This window comes from Opisthocomus hoazin, chromosome 7 (assembly GCF_030867145.1).
Source record: "Opisthocomus hoazin isolate bOpiHoa1 chromosome 7, bOpiHoa1.hap1, whole genome shotgun sequence".
NCBI lineage: Eukaryota > Metazoa > Chordata > Aves > Opisthocomiformes > Opisthocomidae > Opisthocomus > Opisthocomus hoazin.
Genome location: NC_134420.1, coordinates 60,349,692 through 60,372,007, shown reverse-complemented (window position 1 = coordinate 60,372,007; position 22,316 = coordinate 60,349,692). Strand labels below are relative to the sequence as shown.

The 22,316-nt window shown below is 38.2% G+C and overlaps 1 protein-coding gene across 1 annotated transcript in view; it reads left to right on the top strand.

Annotated features, from left to right (window-relative positions):
* The window catches only part of SETD3 (SET domain containing 3, actin N3(tau)-histidine methyltransferase), a 64,530-nt gene that overhangs the window by 18,235 nt on the left and 23,979 nt on the right, over window positions 1–22,316 (top strand). The window contains exons 2-6 of the mRNA XM_075426424.1: window positions 7,650–7,759; window positions 9,391–9,483; window positions 12,740–12,888; window positions 13,966–14,038; window positions 14,810–15,066. Of these exons, the coding sequence (XP_075282539.1) occupies window positions 7,657–7,759; window positions 9,391–9,483; window positions 12,740–12,888; window positions 13,966–14,038; window positions 14,810–15,066 (675 nt within the window). The 5' untranslated portion in view covers window positions 7,650–7,656. The remainder of the gene's footprint in view (window positions 1–7,649; window positions 7,760–9,390; window positions 9,484–12,739; window positions 12,889–13,965; window positions 14,039–14,809; window positions 15,067–22,316) is intronic.

Below are 22,316 nucleotides of genomic sequence, written 5' to 3'. Positions count from 1 at the left end.
TCGAAACCTGCAAAAGAAGATGCTGCCTGGCTAGTCAGGTCACATGGGGAGGGAACTGAAAGCAGCGTGGCGTCCCAGAAGAGGCGAGGAAGGTAACCGCGAGCACGGCGGGTGTTCACAGACCACTGGTAGAGGCATGTGTAGGAAAGGGAGGTGAGCGTCCAGAAGAAATCAGACTTCACATACTCTGTATCATGTAGGATAAATTCTTTAAAACTAACACATTTAAATACTTAAAAATTTTGGTGTTTGCTTAGTGCGATGATTATATTCACAGTGTTGCAATGAAGATTGGAAGCTTTTATTTTTACCCAGTGAGTGAGGAGTAGGTATCTTTGTAGTGCCTTATGGTGCATTTTTTTCTGTTGAACTTAACTGCAGCTCTGTGTAGTGCTGCAGTGGACTTCTTTGGGGCTATGTGAATGTGAAAAGTTGGAGGGGAGGGGTTAGTGATTAAACAGATTTTTGTCTTTCTGAAGTATTGTTTGGGAAAATCCATATTTTATTATCCAAGCTTGGCATTGCTTCCATATGGAAGTGTGGTCCTGTGAAGAGGGCAAATTCTCTAATACCATAAGTAATAGCTCTCTTAAATAAAATGTTGAAAGAGTCATGTTTTTTTCATTAAAAAACAAACGTGCACACTTGGTAGCAGTTCTTTAGTATTTCTTTCAGGATTTTTGTACAGACTTCTCATGGTTATCGTCTAAAGCTGTTAGGTGAGCATGCTTACTTTTTAAAGCTGTAAGTCAAGGTGAGGAATATTTTTCATCTCATTAAAATACTATTTGTGTGTGACGCTGAAACAAGTTCAAAGTCTGACACAACACAACTGCTCTTTGATAGCAGTATTAAAGAGGGGAGATGCATCGTTTACACCCCTCACTGCCAGTTTTGGCATGATTCCTTTTGCCAAGCCAGCTGATACACTGTATTTGGAAATGTGGCTGCGTTGTGTATTGCCAAGCTTATTCATCATTGCTGTCAGCGTAGTCTATTTGCAGAATGCTTTCAGGAATTTTCAACAATGTTCACTTGAAAGGAAACATGACACAGTACTTAAAAAATATTCACCAGTAGGCAACCAGAAAAGCAAACTTTTTTTTTTTTTTAAAGAAAAAAAAAAAGCCAAACCGCTTTTCCTCTGAAATGTGTATTGCTGCTTCTTCAGATATTTATGAAGTCTGTAGTTCAGCTCAGTCCTGAAGGACTTTTTGTTTTGTTTTTCTCTGCGTGTCGTGCAGCTATATTTTATATTACTGCTTCTGTTGTCATGCATGTACGGGTAAACAGCCTGTCTTTTCATTGCTATCTCGAGAAGGAGGCTAATACTTTATTTCCTTCTAAACCATAGTTTTCGTCACTTGCAAAAAAAAAAATGCTTTATATCTGAAATTTTATTTCAAATTTTAAAAATACTGTTTTTTCTGAAGTTACAAATCTTTTTGGAATTTGAGGGATTTTTGTAGAATTGAAATCTAACTCTAAAGTCTGTAATTTTATTAATTTAATTTAAATTACAAAAAGTAGTTTCACAAAGTTTTACTTTCTCCATATTGGGTCTTACGTTATCAGTGTAACTTATCATTTGCTGGTTAAATAAGGCAGAGGGCATTGCTCAACTAAACTTTTTTTGCGAAGTGTGAAATCGGATTATATTTTCAGAAATTTTGAAAAGACTTTCATAACCTATTTTTACATACTATATAAAACATATTACATGATTTTTTTTTTGTACTAGGCTGCTCCACTAAATTGGTATTTGGAATATGTTTTCTGGACAGCCATGTATAGCAGCAATTCCTTTCAAATTACAGCTTTTACTAAAGAGTACGTGTCAGGCACATTAGATTTTAAATAGTTATATCTGTTTCATGTAACTGAGCAGTAGATGGAAATAAGTAATGTAGGAAGTGGATACCTATTTTTCTGATTGGGAATTAGATAAGAAAGTACAGTTTTGATCAAGATAGATGATTACTTAAAAGGAAATGCTTCCATAACAAGGTATCTCAAGATACCAGTCTGCTGGTTTTGCTTTTTTGTGTGAGGTAGACTTGCTGATTTAATTATGCATGCAGAATATTTTCTTTATAGAAATTCTGATGACTAAGAAGCAGTAGTTTAGACAAGATACATGCATCAAAGGAGAGAATGAAGATACTTACAGAGCTTATTTCATGTTCATTTACTGGTGGCATCCTACTGAAAAAATACGTTTCTGATTACGGTGCCGTCAATCTAATGATTGGTTGTGTTCACCAAACTTTTTTTCCTGTGATATCTTTGCATGTTATCTGAGCAATAGGAGCTGAGACAGATCTTATATTAATCTTGAATTTCTTACTTGCATAGATTTCAGCTAGAGATTATTTTTTTTGCCTTTAGAACAATATTCACCTATGACAGTGATTCAAATACTTAGCGTTCTTCAAATTTTTCTTTTTGTCTTATTTGGGAAGCTAAAGTTCATGTAATCTAAAATCAGCGTTATCATTAGACGTAACTCTTGGCAATGCTTTCACTGCAAAAATAGGTTCTCACTACTAAAATGGCTCATATGAGGAAAAATTCAAAATGCAGTGCTGACCATGTGCCACATTCCTATAGCTTCATGTGTTGGTGTATCATTGTTCTGATTGCACTGTGGCACTTTTCATGTCTCTGTATAATATCTGCACGGTTGTCTTTGGGTTTTTTCTTCTCATAAAATCTACCAATGGTTGTTTATATTTCAAGCAGATCCTTCCTCTAAATACAACTTAAAAAAAAGAAATTAAAAAAAAAAGCCCATAGTGTTTTGGTAGCTGTATATAGAACACTTACTGAGACTGCTTTCCCTCAATTTATTGGTTGCTAAACATACTTTGTTCTCAGAATTGAGAAAACAAAATCCTTCAAAATAATTTCAGTTGATCAACTTATTAAATATTTACAAGCACCTATATTAATATAAAGTATATGTCATCAGGATTTATAACTTGTAGCCTGGAATACACTGTGTGAGTACTTTTCTGATGATTCGAAAGAGACAGGGGACTGTACTTAGAGTGAGTGTAGGAAAACATTTGTATGAACCAGCACAGAACTGCATTGTTCCTGCCCTGAAGATTTTGGACTCTGTCCCCAAACTGGCCATTGGATCCATTATAAACCCATCTGACTTGATTTCTCTTGAAGAGCAGAAGGGTCTAAAATAAAATTATTGGAATGGCCTGTGGGAGAGGGGAACACTCAAGTGAATAGGCACTCTGCAGATAAAGTCTTTGTGAAGGTGGCCTCCTGTACCAAGAACTCTGGTTATCTTTTTACAAGAATGAGAGCATTACGGGGGGGGGGGGGGGGGGGAGGAAGTGTGTAACAGGAAGACCGTGAAAATAAACTTTTCCAAGTTCTTTTTTTGTTGGTATTGTTCTTCTATGGCTTTGTCTTATGCTATATTATGGCATGTTGGCCATTTATATTGATCCTATTTCCAATTTGTACTATTATAAATTCAACATGCATCCTCTTAACGAGCATTACTCCCTGCTTCGTATGAGACGAAAAATGTTATAAAATCTTGTATCAAATGTAATTGCTTGTGGTAGAGCATTATACTTCAAGAGGATGTTCAGTGTTAATTTACAGCCTTTAAGGGGTGTGACCAGTCAGTGTGACTACACTGAATCTGTGGGGTCTCTCCTTACCAGCCTGCGTGTGAGGGCTTTTCATGGTAGAAGCTGTATTGGGAAAGTAAGTTATGCAATTCAAGGGGGGCTGATGAAATTAAGTGGCCAGAGGGGTTGTTGGAGCCTTTGGTATCTGTTAGAGAGCTGAAATCAGGGGTTTTTTATGCCCCAGGACTTCATAGTCTCCGTGTACTCAGGGATAGTCTGTCTCACTCTTGTTCCTTGCACTGTGTTTAGTGTCGGAAGAAGAATGAATTTGGTTCATTTGCCTTCCTTTTTGAACACACATTATAAGTTTTCCCTTAGACTTTTTTCCCTTTGGTTATGAGGTGTTCTTTTTTCAGTCAGTTTTGAGCTCCTTTAATTTTGAGTTAATAAGTTAACAGTATTAACCTTAATTTGCTTCCTGATCGTTCACAGTTAGCATTTAAAATAAGCCTTGGGCTTGGCAGTTTCTTATTCGCTCTCATCTTAATGGATAATGAAAGCAGCCAACCTTTCCCACTAAAATTCAAATGTGTAGCATTTGTATTTAGAAGATCTCCCCTACACAGTTACTTAACAAATAGATTGCAATTGTTTCAGCATTGGTCAGTGTGGAGAAGCAGCTTGTCTGCTGCCAGTCGATACATTCCAGTATTCATGCCAGCTGCCAAAGAACAAAACTTTTTGATAGAGTATGAGAGGAAACATTTTGTTTTGGGAAACCTAGCTACACTGACCAAGGAGAAGAGGATCCTTTTTACATATACAGAGTGCTCAGAACACCTGGAATCCAAAGTACTACTTCTATATAGTGATTTTTAGCATTTTTATGGATTTTACTGTGCAGAGTGTGATAATTTAAAGCTGCTGTGGCTGAGGTGGTCTTGATGACTCAGCCAGTTGAAATCTTTCAGATGTCCAAAGCTACCTGAATGTGTGAATGTGTGAATGACTCCCCTCTCACTGTGAAGTAACTGGACACAGAATCTTCTGTAGTGTACAGGAAGACATTATACACCGTGTAGACTATGTAGGCTCCCCATAGAGAGGTGAAAACATCACTTGCAGTGACATGTAGAATCATAGAAAAATGTAGATGGAAAGGGACTTCTGGAGATTGAGAGGCTCAGTTTTCTGGTTTAACTTCACTAAGTTAAATCAGTTTGCTTAAGGCCTTGCCTAGTCAAATTTTCAAATTCTCCAAGGTTTCTTGGAGATGCTGTTAAATTTCCATCCTGTTTCAGTGCTCAGCCACCCTCATGGTGAGGAGTTCCTTATATCTGTTTGGAATTTCCCTTGCAGCATCATGTGGCTGTTGCCTGTTGCTGTTTTGATGTGTCTGCCTGAGAAGAACCTGCCTCCATCCTTTGTATAACTCCTTGTTACAGCAGTGGGCTCCTTTTCTTCTCCAGACTGAACAAACCCAACTCCCTCATAATGCCTTTCATCTCCTGTGTCAGCCCTTTTGGTATTTTAATGGGCTTCCTCTGGACTTGATCCAGTTTGCCAGTATGTCCTGTGCTGCATGGCACAAAACTGTACTCCACATGTGGCCTCACCAGTGCCAAGCAGAAGGAAATAATTACTTCCCTCGACCTGCTGTTTGTGCTCTCACTTACGCAGCTCAAACTACAGTCAGTTCTCATCGCTTTAAGGGTACACTGCTGGCTGATGTTCAACTTGCTGTCTGATAGAGTCTCCAAGTCCTTTTCTGCAGAGCTGCTACCTGTCCATTCTGCAGCTGTAATGCTGTATAGGGTTTTTGCCTTCCCAAATGCAAGACACGTTACATTTGTCTTTGTTTAACTTTAGAAAGTTCCTGTTGGCTACTTCCTCCACTTTGTTGAGGTCTCTTTGAATGGTGGCCCTGCCCTCCAATGTTGCAGCTGCTTGCCCCATTTTATATCATCCGCAAATATGCTGAGGATGCTTTCTGTCCTAGCATCCAAATCTGATGAAGACATTGACCAGTATTGACCACTGAGGAATACTGCTTTTAACCAGCTGGCAGTTAGACTTACAGTTATTGACCATGACTCTTTGAACCTCATGGCCCAGGGAGTTTTTTTGTCCATCTTCTTGTCCACCCATTCAATGCCTCCTCAGTTTGAAAACCAGCATGCTGTGGAAGACGGTGTTAAAAGCCTTGCTTAAGTCAAAGCAACTGGCAAGCACTGATTCTCCCTGGTCCACAGAGCCACTTATTTCTTCAGAGGGCAGTCAGGTTGGTTGTACGTGGTTTGCCTTTAGCAGTCTCTGTTGATTGATCCCAGTCACATTCATGTCCATCGTGCCTGGAAACAGCTTCCCTTTAGGGCTTGTTCTAGGTTTGGTACAGCGAATGAGGTGAGACTGACCATTGTCTAGTTCCCTGATCCTTTATCCCCTCCTGCCCCCACCTTCTTTTTCTGTTGGGTTTTGTTTGTGAGTTACCTGTTCCCTGTCATAGGCAGTCACCATGACTTTTCAAAGATGATATCCAGCAGCCTTCCAGTGACATCAGCTAGCTTTCTCAGTACCTTGAGTGTTTCCTATCTGGTCCTCTGTACTTGTGTAGGTCTAAAGACTGAATAGTTTTTAACTTGATCGTCCCCTTCCTCAAACTTTGCAACTAGATGCAGAAACCTGGGAAGCCTGATACCACACCTTGCTGGTAAAGACCATGCCCAAGATTTTGGGTACCTCAACTTTTTCTGTACCTCTCATCACTAGGTAGCTTCCTGGTTTTGCAGCTGAATTACACTTTCTCCAATCTGCCTTTTGTTGATGGTGTACCTGTATGAGCATTTCTTCTTGCCTTTTACATGTGTCTTCAATTTCAACTCCAGACAAGCTTTGGCCTCCCTGTTGAAGTTTCTGCTTGCCCAATCAGTCCATCTATATTCTTCTCCGGTTGCCTGTCCCTGCTTTCCACTTTACTGTCTCGTTTGAGCTAAGTTAGTGAGGAGCCCCGTGCACAGTCAGCTGGCCTCCTGCTGTTCCTGCTGATTTTCTTGCATGTTGGGAGGTTGGTTTGTGCTCCTAGAAGAGAGTTCAGGAAGATGACTGGCTGTCACAGGCTACTTTGCAGCTTCCCAGGGCATTCTGCTTATCGTTCCCTGAGCAAGCTCTAACTCTACTGTTGTGAGTCCAGAGTCTTAGTCTGCTTCTTTCCTTCCTTTCTTACCTCAAGATCTTACACTACCATTTCAGAGTTACTGTATCCAAGGCTGTTGTTGGCTGTCATACGCGTGAGCGCTTCTTTGTTATTTGTGAGTACCAGGTTCTGCACAACCCCTCCCCTACAAGCCTGTTCAGCGCCAGCATCAGAAGTTGCTCCCAGTGCATGTTAGAAATTCTCAGGATATTTCACACCCTGCTACTCTGCCCTTCCAGTAGATGTTGTGTGATTTAAGTCGGCCACGAGAACAAGGGGCTCTGAATATTGGAAAACCAGCCTAGGAGGTTTTTCCATTTATTGTGGTAACTGAAAATAAGTTCTTCTTAACTAGTTTTCTTGAACCAAAAGGAGCTATTGCAAAGATATACATATGATATTTTGATTTGATTTTGAAATGGAATATTTACTTTATATTCATTTTGAATTACTGCTTTAGTGCAGTCACAAATACTTATTCAGCTGATGTCCGCAGTACAGCTGATGAGGTAAAATAACCTGGTTTTATATAGCATGGATGCTTTAATATCCGTAGTATTTGCTCACAACTAATGAATTTGCAAGTGATATGGATGATTATTTTTTTTCCTCTCTAGGATTTCTAGTTTTCGATTATTCTGAGGCAATTAATGTGCAACTACATGAAATATTGCTTCAGATTGCACTGTATGGTTGTCTTACATTCAGACCGTGCAAATAATACTTGCAGGTATATATGTGCCACAAACAATTCCTCATCTTCTTTTTTTTTAAATGACTAATAAGAGAAGTTATTGTCTATTCATCATTATTGTATTTTGTTTGTTAGTGATTGGTGACTACTTAATTTGTTTTAGTTTGAAGATGGGGAAGAAGAGCCGAGTGAAAACTCAGAAGTCAGGTACAGGAGCCACAGCGACAGTATCTCCAAAGGAAATGTTGAATCTAATTAGTGAGTTATTGCAAAGTAAGTTTTGTTTTTGTGCCCTTTGGGGAAAACGGATGGTGTGCGGACCGATCAAAAAACATTTTCTTGTTGAAGCCAGTGAATTCTATTTGTTTCCTTCAAGTGGCCAAGCTTGCTATTTCAGCCTGCATAAGATAGTATTGTATGTATTTTGTAGTATCTATCTCTATTGGTATATACCATTATTGGCTTTTTTATATGTGTATATATTGAATATACCATATTTCTGGCAGCTTTTGACTTTATATCTCAATACAAGCATAAATACTGGGTGAGATTAGATTAAAAAAAATTACTCGAGATAACTTGACATTGAAGCTTTGTAAAAATGTTTTTCTTGTAAGCCTCAAGAATTGCACTGTTCCTGTTTGATTTGAAGAGTACTTTGAACTGATATCAGTGGAGAAATTAACTGTGGAAAGCAGCAATACAACTCGGTTCAACTGCACTCATATTTTTGTTGCTTAAATAATTTTTTTTTTTAATTGTTGCTGTTTGGAATCTTTTCGTAGTGCTTAGTTCTTTTGTATAGACCAAAGGTTCTTTCACTTGTTGAGGAACTTGGAACTCATCCATTATTTCTAGTAAATATGAAGAGCAGAGCATAATTTCATATGATGATGCTAAAATGCTGTTCGCTCTTTTTACTGTCTTTAGTAACTGTGCTGAACTACAATTCTTGTTGAAATACAAGCCCAGATTTTCATATCCTGGACACATCTAAATGTTGCCTTAGAAAAATCAGAGTTTTTCTTTAGTGTTGCTCACAAAGAGGAGACAAGGAGTTGGCAAAGCAGTTTGATGCTTATGCTAGAATTGGCCTCTGCTTTGCTACCAAAAATGAAACATAGATCTAATTTTCTAAGCAAAGACAGGTATCAGCTGTTCTTTTTGTCAAGTTTCCGTATTTTATTCAACGCAAAGATTTTTTTCAAATCAGATGAGCAAGGTAATCTTCAGCTGTCCACCTGGATTTGTGCGGCTTAGATCAAGAAATCTGCACACTGGTATTTAGAGTATTGTCAGAGACACTGGATATAATCTGAAGCTAAAGCTTGGCTAAGTGTTCCTTTGCTTGTCCTTGCAGTACACATGCATCTATGAAAACAATATTGACTAGGCAGGTCAAACGTGTGTACCAGCAAATTTCTCAATTACTTAAGGTCAGCTCTGTGTTATTATCACAGGCTTTCATTACGGTAAGAGTGATGGCAAGCAGGCTAATATAAACAGAGTGGTTTGCTTGGATTATTGAAAACAGAGACTTTTTGTTTGTTTGTCTTCTCTGAGAGACTATTTACTTAATGGTCAGGTTGTTTACCTTTTTTTCTTCCTAGCTTTTAAAATCTTTAATATTTTTTATATCTGAATATTGAAGAAAATAACTTGAGGGAAGTTATACTCTGAAAACTTAAAAAGTATCTGTTAATTACGTGCCAAAGAATGGGCTATTTATAACAATGGAAATTATAGTGTTTACCATGTAAACATGTTTGAAGTACAAGTAGTGCAAAGGTTCAGTTAAAGTTGCTGTGAAACCATGACCTTTTCTCTGATGTTAATATATATACACACACACACACACACACTTTATTAAAGAAAACATTTTCATTTGGCACTTTTATTTCCAGAATGCAGCAGTCCTACCCCAGGTCCTGGTAAAGAATGGGAAGAATATGTACAGATTCGTTCTCTTGTTGAGAAAATTCGCAAAAAGCAAAAAGGTAAATCTGAAAGACTAAGATAAGTGTGACTCAGAGTCTCGATTTGCCTGGAGTTGTCTGTTGACAACTAAAAGGAGTATTTTGTTGTTGTTGTTGTTGTTGTTGTATAAATATTATGCAATCCCATTACTTTGGGATAAAAATCTTAATTCTCTGACATGCAGTTGCTTTTTACACTTGCAAGTGTTTCTGAAATGTTCTGGTGGGCATGACCACTGGCATTAACCATTTTAATACATATAATTCTGAGTAAATATCACAGACGGGTGATCCTGTGGTAATTCTGTTTGATAAGTAGAAAAAAGAGCTTGAGACTGTAGTGAGAGAGCAATCTGAAGGACTAGAAGTGAAAATCCTGTGAGAATAATAGGCCTTTTTGATTCCTGATTGCATAGTCTTCTCCTCTGCCTCTTTAAATCTGAACATTTTGAATTTAATTTTATGACTATTTTATTTTAACCTGAACAGTTTACTGAACACGGAAACAGTTTCAGTAATTCAACAACATTACATTAAATTATGACCAAAAAAAAAAAAAAACCCCGAACGAAAGAAATATATTGCCTAATAAACCTATCTGCTATAAATCAAGCACATAATCAAAATAAAGAAATGCTTATGGTACCACAATTAATTTGTTGGAGTTTTATTGCCAGTTTTCTGAAGTTTGTTACGCTTATTTTTCAGATTAGAACAGGTTTTTTTCCCGGTATGTTCTACAACAAGTCACTATTATTGATACTTTATTTTCATATTAGTTTTGTTTTTATTTGGAGGTATGCTCTAAAAAATGCTCTTTATGTAATTTTAGTAAAATTAAGCTTTTTTTTATAACTATTGTATTTTAACGGCAGAGAAAGAACAGTTCTCTGATATTTATCTGGTCGCAGCAAAAAAGCTGGGCTGTGTTTAAAATGAAGTTTGAGTGGTTCATGTACTTGCTTGAAAAAGGAGAAGACTGTACTCAGAGGCTTGAAATGTCTTTTTCACACCCGTTTTTAGTAATTTTGACTAATGCATAGAATCTTACTTCAGGAAGGGACTTTTAAACCTCTGAATGTCAGTTATTGTCAGAAGGCGTATGGAAGAATAAATGATACTGTTTGCCTGCATTCTGTAGCTCTTGAGGTGAATGAATGAAGGTGAACTTCATTCATTACTTTGCTGTCCCATGACTTCTGTGAATGTATGGTACATGTCCTGGTATTTATGATGTAATAATATGTTACTGTAAAATATTATTCAGGTTAACAAGAGCAGAGTTAGCATTGGGATTGCGCTGTTCACTGTTACCTTTCTTCTGCACCAGAAAGATCGAAACATTCATGGGGAAAATGGCTGCTGGCAGGAGAGGTAGAATTAGTATAGCAGTATTATGTTAATAGGACATTTTTTTTTTCCTCGAAAGATGCAAAACCCACTAACCACAGCACTGTTGACATGCAAATAGCTTTTAATGTAACGTTCTTACATACATAGTGAGTCTGAATAGTATGGTGTCTTTCAGAACCATTTTTTAGTGGAACATAATAATTTCTATGACGCAGTTTTCTAGCTTAATAAAGGCTGTAAACAATTAGCAAAGAAAGTATAAATTGCTGTTGGGAACTCTAAGATGTACAAATTAATATATATTGCCTAAAGTGTCACACTTTATGCTTTTCTTGAATAGAACACCAGGTTGCAGAACATGAACTAAAATGCTCGATTATAAAAAACCCTTAACTTGAAAACTGAGTATTTATACTCTCAATTTTTCCTAATATGATTTTTCAATATAGATTTTCCTCAGTATAATTATATTTTATTCAGTATAGAAATAAATTGTTCCCCAGTAGTGCTTGTAGTTGAAAGGACCCGCTCTTCTTTTTAATTCTGAGAAATGTGGGAAGTATTGGACCACCTTCATATGAGGAACAGAGGTAGAATTTCAGAGATGCTTACAGAGTGGTTCCAAACGCAAGCTGGATGTTAAAAGCTTCCAGTAGCCTTATACAGTAGTCAGTGTTGGAAATCAAAAGAGCAAAGTCCTGAACCAGTATAAACACCTATCAAGTTCTGTAGAAGCTAAGTACCTAGTCTTACTAGGTTTGTGAGGCCTTAGCTCTGAAAATATTCCACAGAAAATAGCATACTGAAGGGAGTATGAAATAAAGGAGAAATGCCAGCTTTAAAAAAAAAAAAAAAAAAAATCACACAGCACATTCTCATTGCATTAAAAAAAAAACTACTTAACACAGAGTTTTTATACTGCGTCATCAAAGACTTTAGACACTACTTGCACTTTTATGTTAACTGCATTTGATTGGTTCTGGGGCTTGAAATGCATGATTTGGAGAGGGGGAAATATTTCAAATTCGCTAATGCTACTTTTCTAAAATCCTTTTAATCTAAAGATGTATTTATCAGCCGTGCGTAACCAAAATATTTTTGGATATATGCGACTTGCCGATGACAGGTTGTCACTCATACAGTGGCCTGGGCATTTCTGGGGGGTTTGGACACTTTTAATGTGATCTGACATGGGAGGTTGGCTTGAAGAGAACGTGGAGGCACAGCGATGCAGAAGGAGCTGGCTGAGTGTAGCTGGGAACTGTAACGCATCGGTTTGATTTAGACAAAGATTAAGGGCAAAGCTGAGGAGAATTAATGACACTTGTGATTTCACTAGTGGACCATGTGGCTGTTGGAGAAGCAAAGTGCAAAAAATTTGGAACAGCTCTGTGATGTCAGGAGGATGATCAGTCCTTAGTTACTTTAGTAGTTCTGTATGCTACAGGAAAAAGCTGGCTGCCTCGTATGTGAGAGAAGGAGCTGGAGATCTGCTTGTTATCATTTCCAGTGCTGAATTAATGAAATCTGAGATTGCCTTTCAAACTCCTCCTTGTGTCTGTATTATCGTGTTGTGGTGATTGCATTTATCATCAGTATTAAGCTGGGAAATACTTTTGCTCGGCTTATTTAAATGGGAAAGAGGAGGGGAGCTTCGTATTTCGTCACAGCTCAGTTTAGAAGGTTGTGTTTTTAAGATGACTGTAAGACAATTTGGCAGAATATTTAAGCTGATGAAAATTGGTTATGACATTTGTATACTATTGAGTAACACTTAATAAAGACCAGTTCTGACTCAGCTACTTCAAAGTAGAACTGCTGTGGGATAGGAGATAACTTTTTACATGTGCTTTTATATTAAACTTCTTTATCTTTCTAGACCCTCTTATTTCTGCATTTGCTTTTTAATAAATTGTGTATATAGGTTTGTCTGTTGTCTTTGATGGAAAAAGAGACGACTATTTCCCTGAACTGATAAAGTGGGCAACTGAAAATGGAGCATCCACAGAGGGTTTTGAAATAGCTAACTTTGAAGAGGAGGGCTTCGGTTTGAAAGCAACACGAGAGATAAAGGTGAGCATGTAAACGTTTGCCTTGGATTAGAAGATCGTGTTTGGAATGTAGCTGCGGAGCTCTGAAACTCTCACCGCCTTCCCTTTCCCCTTCTGACTGCTTATGAAACTGCTGTTCTGACATGTTCTCAACTCTGCGTACCTGAGAAATAAAATTATTGATATAACTGAGTATTATTTTTGAGTATTGGATAGTACTGTAAATTTTTATTCAGTCTTCTTTTTTTTCTCTGCCTATACTGTTTACCTAATCACCAGAGTACTCTACTCCATTGATGTATCCCTCTCTTCTGTGTTTTCTGACTCCTTAGTTTCTTATCCCCTTCTTTCATGTCCCTTCTTTTAAAGCACTGGTCTTTTTGCCTCGGAAAGAGATACTTGCAATACTTTTTGCAGTGAAAATGAAAAAAAACACAAAATTACCTGACAATTGTAAAGAATATCTTTTGAACGTCGGGTAAGGAGTATAGACACATGCAGTTAGCCAGCTGTTAAAAGGTAAGCATTTAGGATTGCCTCTTTCCATTCCCATTTTGCAGATGGGAAACAGCTCTGGAGAACAATCAGCTGTTGTAGAAAGAATAGTAGAGAATGAGCATACTATATTCATTTTAGGGCTTTAGTTGCACATAGTTAATAAGGCTATCAATACTGGTTGGTAAAAATTCGGAACAGTTCACTGTTCTAAAATAAGAATAGGCAAAGTGGAAAGAAAACTCTACTGGGAGAAAGTACTTGATCATGTAATTAATAGCAATATAATGTATCTGGTAGCTTTGAGTTTGTGTGGGCAGTTTACATGTTAGCAGTTCCAAACTGAAGCACTTCATTTTGTAATCTAAGTACACAAATCTTAAAACAAAGCTAATGCAGATTGGAACATTTGGTGACCACAGTATGAAACACAGCATGTTTGTTTAATTTGCAGTGGAAGGGAAGGAAGAATTTTCATTTAGAATAATTTTGATTTTTAAAAAAAGTGAGAACAGTCTGTAGTTTAAAGACAATGTACATTTGAGACACTGGGCATGTCCTATAAATGCTAACTGATCCTCTATGCATTTTTTCTTTTCTGTAGGCTGAAGAGTTGTTTCTGTGGGTTCCTAGAAAACTGCTGATGACAGTTGAGTCAGCTAAAAATTCAGTATTGGGTAAGAGACTAAGGAAGTTCTTAAGCAAGAAGTTGCTATGTACGGGATCATTCAATAGGACACTTTCTTTGTTTTTTAGCTGATCTCCTTTATGATAGCTCTTGCTTATCTTGCTGACCATCAGGTTTGGAATACCTAGAAGCTTGAAGTGTCAGTAGAAAGAACTTAATTTTCCACTTTGTTTCTGTCTGAGTGCACTAGATACCTTCCAGCAGTGTGTATGTTATTTTGAACACATATCATGTAGCTTATATAACACTTGGAGATAAAATGTTCTGAGGTACTGAGAGTATAGTTCTAGTTTCTTCATGTTTTCTATCATGCAATTGTACATGAGGTGTTTACTGAGAGTGAGAGCATAGATTTAAACTGGATATAAGGAAGAAATTTTTTACGATGAGGGTGGTGAAACACAAACGGGTTGCCCAGAGATATGGCCAATGCCCTATCCCTGGGAACATTCAACGTCAGGTTGGACAGGGCTCTGAGCAACCTGATGTAGTTGAAGATGTCCCTGCTCATTGCGGGGGGGTTGGACTAGGTGACCTTTAAAGGTCCCTTCCAACCCAAACTATTCTATGATTTTACTGTGTCAAATAACTTGCAGTGTAATTGAAAGTGGGCAGCTAAATACTTGAGAAACTTGACAAGCACTTTTTTTTTGTTGAAAATTCTTACATGTTTGTTTCATCATGTTCATTTGAAGTAAATCTAGGATTATATTTTCCATGGACAATTAATTTAGTGCCTCACCTTTCTGGGTTAATTCAGGATCCCTGTATTCTCAAGATCGAATTCTTCAAGCCATGGGCAATATAACATTGGCATTCCATCTTCTTTGTGAGCGAGCCAACCCCAACTCTTTCTGGCTGCCCTACATCCAGACACTCCCCAGTGAATATGACACTCCTCTCTATTTTGAAGAAGAAGAAGTGCAGTACCTTCAGTCAACTCAGGCCATACATGATGTTTTTAGCCAATATAAAAATACAGCTCGACAGTATGCCTATTTCTACAAAGTTATTCAGGTAAGCTTACTAAATGTAGTACATAGCGTATGTTGTTCTCGTGATGATTATTGAGGAAGGTGTGAAAACAGTGATGCTAAAGAGTAGAGCAAGTATATTGCTTTTAAACATTTGAATTATTAATTTCCTGCTGTTTTTGAACTGCTGTTAAAATCTCACAGTTCAATAGACTTATTAATATACAAGAATATATTTAGGTGTTTGAGAGGAGTGATTACTGCCCTTTGTTTGGCATTGGGTGAGGCTTCATCTGGAATACTGTGCAGTTTTGGGCCCACCAGTACAAAAGACATGTTGAGAAACTGGAATGAGATCGGAGGAGGGCTACTAAGATGTCCTTTGCTTCAGCCCTTTATCCATACAAGGAGAGACTAAGGGAGCTGGACTTGTTTATTCTGGGGAAAAGGGGATAAAGGATCAATCAGTTATTGTTCTCAACTTGTTACTGGTAGCCAGACTCCAGAAGTTTGCCTGTGGAAAGTTGGGCTAGGTGTCTCCCAGAGGTCTACAATCTATGCCTCTGACTCTGAAAAATGTGTATTTTTCAGTAAACAAAGTAAAAATTATGATTGTTAATTGACACAGAATAAAACTATTGCATATGTTGTATTTCCAGTGACTGTGGATTAGCTGTTGTTTTCTATTCTATTTAACATAATTATTTTGATTGATTTCAAATACAAAGATAAACCCATCTGGTAACAATTTGAGTATGGGGAGGCTTGAGATGGGTGAACTTTTCATCGTGTTCTCAAGTAATAACTTAAATGGAATTTCTAAGATAAAACTGTTACTCTGACTAATGTCTAGATATAACTGACGTTGTGACTGGTGATGTGTTGTTGTCAAGGCAGTGCTCAATGTCCAAACATCTAAACCTTTTTGTGGCACAATCTGTGTAAAAGGCGTATGACTCTATGCACTGAATTTCCACAAATGTGTGATCTAGAGACATTTTTTGGCCATAGGAGAGGTCAGCATAAAGCAATTCTGTTCTCGTTGAACGTTACCAGAGTTCCTAAACTTTTCTATTAACTGTCTGAAGTCAGCAAAAATTGTTACTTTGTTTAGCTGTTTGGTGTTTGAAAAAAACTTTATAAGGTTTCAAATTCAACATCAATTTACCAAGTATAAGGAGTGGAGGGATGCATTTTGAAAACTAAAGCCATTGAAAATAGTGAGTGAACACCAAGTAAGATGCACTTCATTTTGCGGCACGGAATATGGTAGGAACAGTGGCTTTAATATCAGGAAGGGATGATATTCTTCCAGATGTCACAATTAAGGAAAGGATACTGTAGCCAACTCTCTTCTCTTGCCATGTGCTATTCTAGGCTGCCAGTGCACACTTGACTTTTTAGCTTTTCACTTTTTTTTCTCCTCAAAGTATACTGCCTAAGCAAACAGAACTAAATTTTATTTCTTTAGAATATCTTTTTACCCCTAAATAGTTCTACTGTTTTTAAAGAGTTATTAGCAGAATGTTGTGTAACATTATCCAATTCTTCCAACTGGTATTCATGCTCTTGCAATATTTAATCAGATAGCTAAACTATCACTATGACTAGTTCCATCCGTTTCATTGACTAATCCTGCACTGGTAGTATTATGTGAGAGGTTATGTGGTCACAACATGACTTTAAAAAAAGCTGAAACACAGTTTTACAGAGAAATGAGATCTGGAATGACACCCTGAACTTTGACTGCCATGTTGTGTCCAGTATTTCAGAACCTCTTCTCAGTGATTGATGAATACATGTAGACTGATACCAAAGTGATGCAAGCACAACTGAAGAATGTATATCAAATGCAGTGATGTAACATCAGTTGAAGTATGAGATGTGTTGTGTGAAAAGCAGCTTAAATGTTTGACAAACATTTTTCGTTTATCAAAGTTTCATGTGGCACAAAAATCTGTTTAAGGATGGCAAATAGATGCTATTTTTCTTATTGCCTCTTAAAGCTAATCAAAGATCGTTTGTATGGAATTTATGCTAATGTGGTCAAAGTAATGGCTCAGTAAAAATTAATTTATATTCAACATCAGAGTCCATGCTGTTGACTAAGAGTAAGAAAAGCTATAGTATGAGCAAATAAAATAACATGAGATGACTTTAGGGGCAGACTGTCTTTAGAACCCTGAGGATGGTGATGTGCTGCACGTGGAAACAAGCCTTTAATATTCTGCACTGTTGTATTTTCTGTCTTACGTCTGCAATTCTATAGAAGTTGATACAGTACTCATGGAGGAAGACTTCTCAGCCTGATACTGTTGAGACTGATTCAGTTTGGTTTGATCTGCAGCAATGGGAAACCTCTGTGGAAATAGCGTTTAAATAAATAGCGGTGTTCTCTTTGAGCTTTATATTAGTGTAGCCAAGAAAGTGTTTAGTATTGTATTGTTGCCTTTTGTATGAATTGTTAAAATGTAGGTTCTGGTCACTTGTCAGAAATTTAGACCAGATGCTTTTTTAGTGTCCTGACAAATGCTTATATTGCTTGTTGTATGTTCTTGTATAATACAGCTGTTGTTTCATGTTGAACATGAGCATGAAGGTAGATCAGGTAGGAATCATTTGCTTTATTTACTTGTTCTTTGGAGAATAGTGGTAACAAATATTAGATAAATTTTAGGTGTGTTCTGGTTGTTTGGTGCCATGCTTCAGCACTGCCACGTAACCACAATTTCAGCTGAACATTTCTTTGCTGGCATTCAGTAAATGTCACATTAGGAAGGTAAGATATAATTTCAGTTGGCTCCAAGAGTGCCAAGTGAATGTACTGGGTACCTTTTATTAATGCTTTTGATGAAAACTTGTGGAAGAGTTTTTAAACTTTTTGATTTCTGTTTCTGCTCTCAAAAGCAAGAGCTTGTAAGTTATGAAATGGTGGAGAAAAAAATTCACAGGAAAAAAAAAATGCCTCTTTCTTCCCTTAAACAAAGTACCATTTTTCATTATTCAGAAAAGCTGGAATGAGTTTTATCATCATCTTGCATGCACTCATAATTTTATGAACAGAGTTGACCCACAAGATACTAGTGCTAAGGGTAGGTGTTTTTGGAGATTCATGAGCATATGGAGAAGGGAAGAAGAGGTGGGGAGAGAAAAGCAAAACCACTTTGCTACGAAAGGCAGTGTACTCTGCAAGTTTTATGAAAGTGAAAGTCCTATATTTTTTTTTTTCCCGTTCAGTTCTATGACTGCTTTAGCATAAGCACTTTAATGAAAGCTTGCCTATGTGACCAGGATTTTGATACTGCTTCAGGTATGCAGACTAATAGTTTTTTAAATTTACAAATACACTTTTTGAAAAAAAAACTTATATGCACTTTCTTGATAGCTATTCTACTGCAGAAAGTAAAACAAATAGCATCTTGAACTCGAAGATGTTTTGTTGATATCTGAAGACACTGAAAAAGGGAATATGTTGTGCAGGCAAAATATTAATTCCTTTGCAGCATTTTTAGTCTGCAAAAAGTTTCTAATGAACAGGGGAAGAAAAGGGTTAACAAAGCATTTGTTCAGTGCTTCATTTTCTTTCCAAATAGGATTGTTAGACTGTTAATAAAATACTGTGGCTTCAGATAGGTGTGCAGTTTTAAACAGTTTGACAAATGCTGGTCTGTTTTATTTCCCTAGCTGCTCCAGAAGGGTGACTTTCTCAGAATGCTGCAGTTCTGACTCTTTCTCCAAGTGCTTAGTCTGGATACACATGAAGAATGGGCAGATTTATGCATTTCACAGCTGTTGCAAGCTAAACTGTAGTCTGGTTTGATAAGCAGAAACAGGTGGGATGTTGAGCAGACAAAAATAAACCATTGAGCATGTTAGCCAGGCTCTATAAACCACACTGACACCTTTCTAAACACATGTAATTTGATAACTAAAAAATAGTTAAAAGTTCTTACAGATGTACTTTTGGTCTCTGCATTGCTATCAAAATACAGCAAATGGTCAAAAAAGTGCTTTCATCGCAGCAGACTTGTAGTTTGCAAGATGGTTTTGTAGTTTAGTTCCAGAGAGAAATTTTGTAAACTTCAGGGTTTTCCCTTCCCCTGGAATGTATGTGTGTGACTGCCATTAACATTTATGGGCATTGCATGCCTACTGAAGGGTGAGCAGAGCCCAAATATTTATAGCTTAATGTTAAAATTTTTTTTGTACACTGAAATGTGGTATAATAGGCACAAGAGGGAGCCATATAGTTTGCAGACATTCACAGTTGAGATGATATTCCTAAAGAAAATACAACCAAATCTGAACCTTTTTTAGAAGAATATGCAGTGGTCTTCTCGTTTGACTTTCAGTTGATTCTGCGTGCCTGTTTGTAGTCTACTACAGAGAAGTTTTTGTAAATCAAAACAAGACATCAAGACAAGGAGTATTCTTAGAGAAGGTGTAAGTGCCCAAACTCTCTTTTACATTTTGGACTCTATGGGTCTGAAGCAGTGTTGTGTCTTTTCCCCAGGCATAGGAAAGGCTGTTACTAGCTGCCTTACTAGAAGACAATGTCATGATAATTTTAGTGAACTTTTAAAATCTCTACAGTGGTAGGTCTGAAACTAGCAGAGCCGATCAGCTAGCCTTGGCTTTTGCCCTGGTAGCCAGCTGTACGCATTCAGTGGCACTCTAGGTGTAAGCAGTGTCTGTAAGTAGCTGCCTCTTATGCGCTGGACAAAGGGTCAGTTTTGCAGAACTGTCCAGGATAGCAGTTCGGCATTGATTTAGACCAGGTTTTTAGTCTGTGGTCTCTGGACCACTGGGGGACTGCAGATTTTTCTGAAGGGAACCAGCAAGCTGGTTGTCTCGGGGCTGGGGGGCAGTGGGAGGGCAGAACACCAGCCACCACCACCGCAACCCCACACCAGTATGGGTGACATTGTAGTGGGCATCTGCTATAGGCTTTCTGATCGGGAGGATGAGGCCTTCTACAGAGCACTAGAAATAGCCTCATGTTTGCAGGCCCTGGTTCTCATGGGGCACTTCAACCACCCTGATACCTCTTAAAGGGACAACACAGCAGGGTATAAGCAATCCAGGAGGTTTGTGGAGACCATCGATGACAACTTTCTAACCCAAGCAATAGAGGAGCCCACGAGGAGAGGTGCTACTCACATTTGTGGATCTCATACTTACGAACACGTGAGGGTTTGTTGGGAGTGCGAAGGTCAAAGACAGCCTTGGCTGCAGTGACCGTGAGATAGTGGAGTTCAGGATCCTGAGAGGAGGGAACAGAGCAAAAAGCAAGGTCACGGTGCTGGACTTCAGGAGAGCAGTAGTGGCCTCTTCACAGATCTGCTTGGAAGAGTCCCATGGGATAAGGCTCTGGAGGGAAGAGGGACCCAAGAAAGAAAACATGGTTAATACTCAAGGATCATCTCCTTGAAGTTCAAGAGCAGTCTATCCCAATGAGCAAGAAGTTAAGCAAAAATACCAGGAGGCCTGCATGGATGAACAAGTAGCTCCTGGCAAAAAAACCTCAAACATGAAAAGGAAGCATACTGAGGGTGGAACCAGGGACAGGTAACCTGGGAGGAATACAGCGATGTTGTCTGGTCATCCAAGGATGAGGTTAGGAAAGCTAAAGCCTGACAAGAATTGAACCTGGCAAGGGATGTCAAAGGCAACCAGAAGGGCTTCTGTATGTACATAGGTGATAAAAGGAAGGCTAGTGAATATGTGGGCCTGCGGCTGAATGAGGCAGGGGACATGGTGACAGAACATGGAAAAAGCTGAGGTACCAAATGCCTTATTTGCCTCAGTCTTCACTAGCAAGACTGGCCTTCAGGAATCCCAGGCATCAGGAGGAAATGCTGGAGCAAGGAAGATGTACCGTTGGTGGAAGAGGATCAGGTCAGGGAATACTTAAGCAAACTGGACATACAGATGTCCATGGACCATGATGGGATGCACCCACAAGTGCTGCGGGAGCTGGCTGATGTTACTGTGAGGTGATTCAGTGATCTTTGAACAACCATGATGACTGGGAGAAGTGCTTGAGGACTAGAGGAAAGCAAATGCCACCCCTGTCCTAAGGGTTGGCAGGAGGCAGGACCCAGGGAACTGCAAGCCTGTCAGCTTCACTTCAGTCCCTGGGAAGGTGCCATCCAGTGGGACCTTGAGAGGCTGGAGAAACGGGCTGACGGTTGATGAGGTTCCACAAGAAGTACAAAGTCCTGCACCTGGGGCGGAATAATCCTGTGAATATGTTGGGGGCCAAGTTGAATGTGAGCCCACAACGTGCCCTTGCAACAAAAAGGGCTAATGGCATCCTGGGCTGCATTAGGAGCAGTTTTGCCAGCAGGTCGAGGGAGGGGATCCTTCCCCTCAGCACTGGTGAGGCCATACCTGGAGTTCTCTGTCCAGTTCTGGGCTCACCAGTACAAGAGAGACCAGTAAGTAAGAATTTTAGAATTAAGCTGAATGGGGAAAGAAAAGTCACCTGTTTAAGTAACATTTTAGCAGGTAAATTTAATTTTCTTTGACTCAGTTTTATGTTTCTTTGCAAAGTTAATGAGCAAATACTTGCAAATACTTTCTTTGCCTTCTGTCAAGCTACTCTTCCTCAAGAAGGCAGAAGCTGCCTCATGAATCAAACTTTTTTTTTGGTAGAATCTATTTGGTAGAAGTCATTAACACTTTTAGGTAGTATCTGTAGTCTGGTTTATATCCAGTGTTCCACAGGACCACTCTTATACCAACTTTCTGACTAGTGTGTATTAACATCTGGACCGTGCTTGTGAAGGTGTTATTGTAATCCCATTGTGAATACAAACCTTGCAGTAATCTATTCAAAGATGTTTTGATCTGTTTGTTTGCACTATTGGACAGAGAACTTAATTTCCTGGAGGCTGTAATCCCTTTTGATCAGATACTAAATTTAATTTATTATTCATATAAAACTTGACTAATTGATTTAGTGTGAATGAAATTCTAAAATCCAATTATTAGCTGTTGGACACTGGAATATCAGTTAGGACGTTTTAACACCTTAAGTTCTAGACCTCAAAATAATATTATAGCATCTTTAAAATATGGTATCACATTTGACTTTTCAATATTGGGTATATTAGGTGAGATTTCACATCTCTAGCTTAATTTTGACACTAATTTTTGAAACTGTGATGATACTTTCAATATGACTTATGCCATTCTTACGTTATTTGTCTGTACTGTTTCTAATCTATCCTATTCCAATAAGCATATGATTTTCCAGGTCAGTGTGAAGTAGAACGTCTGGTCTCTCGC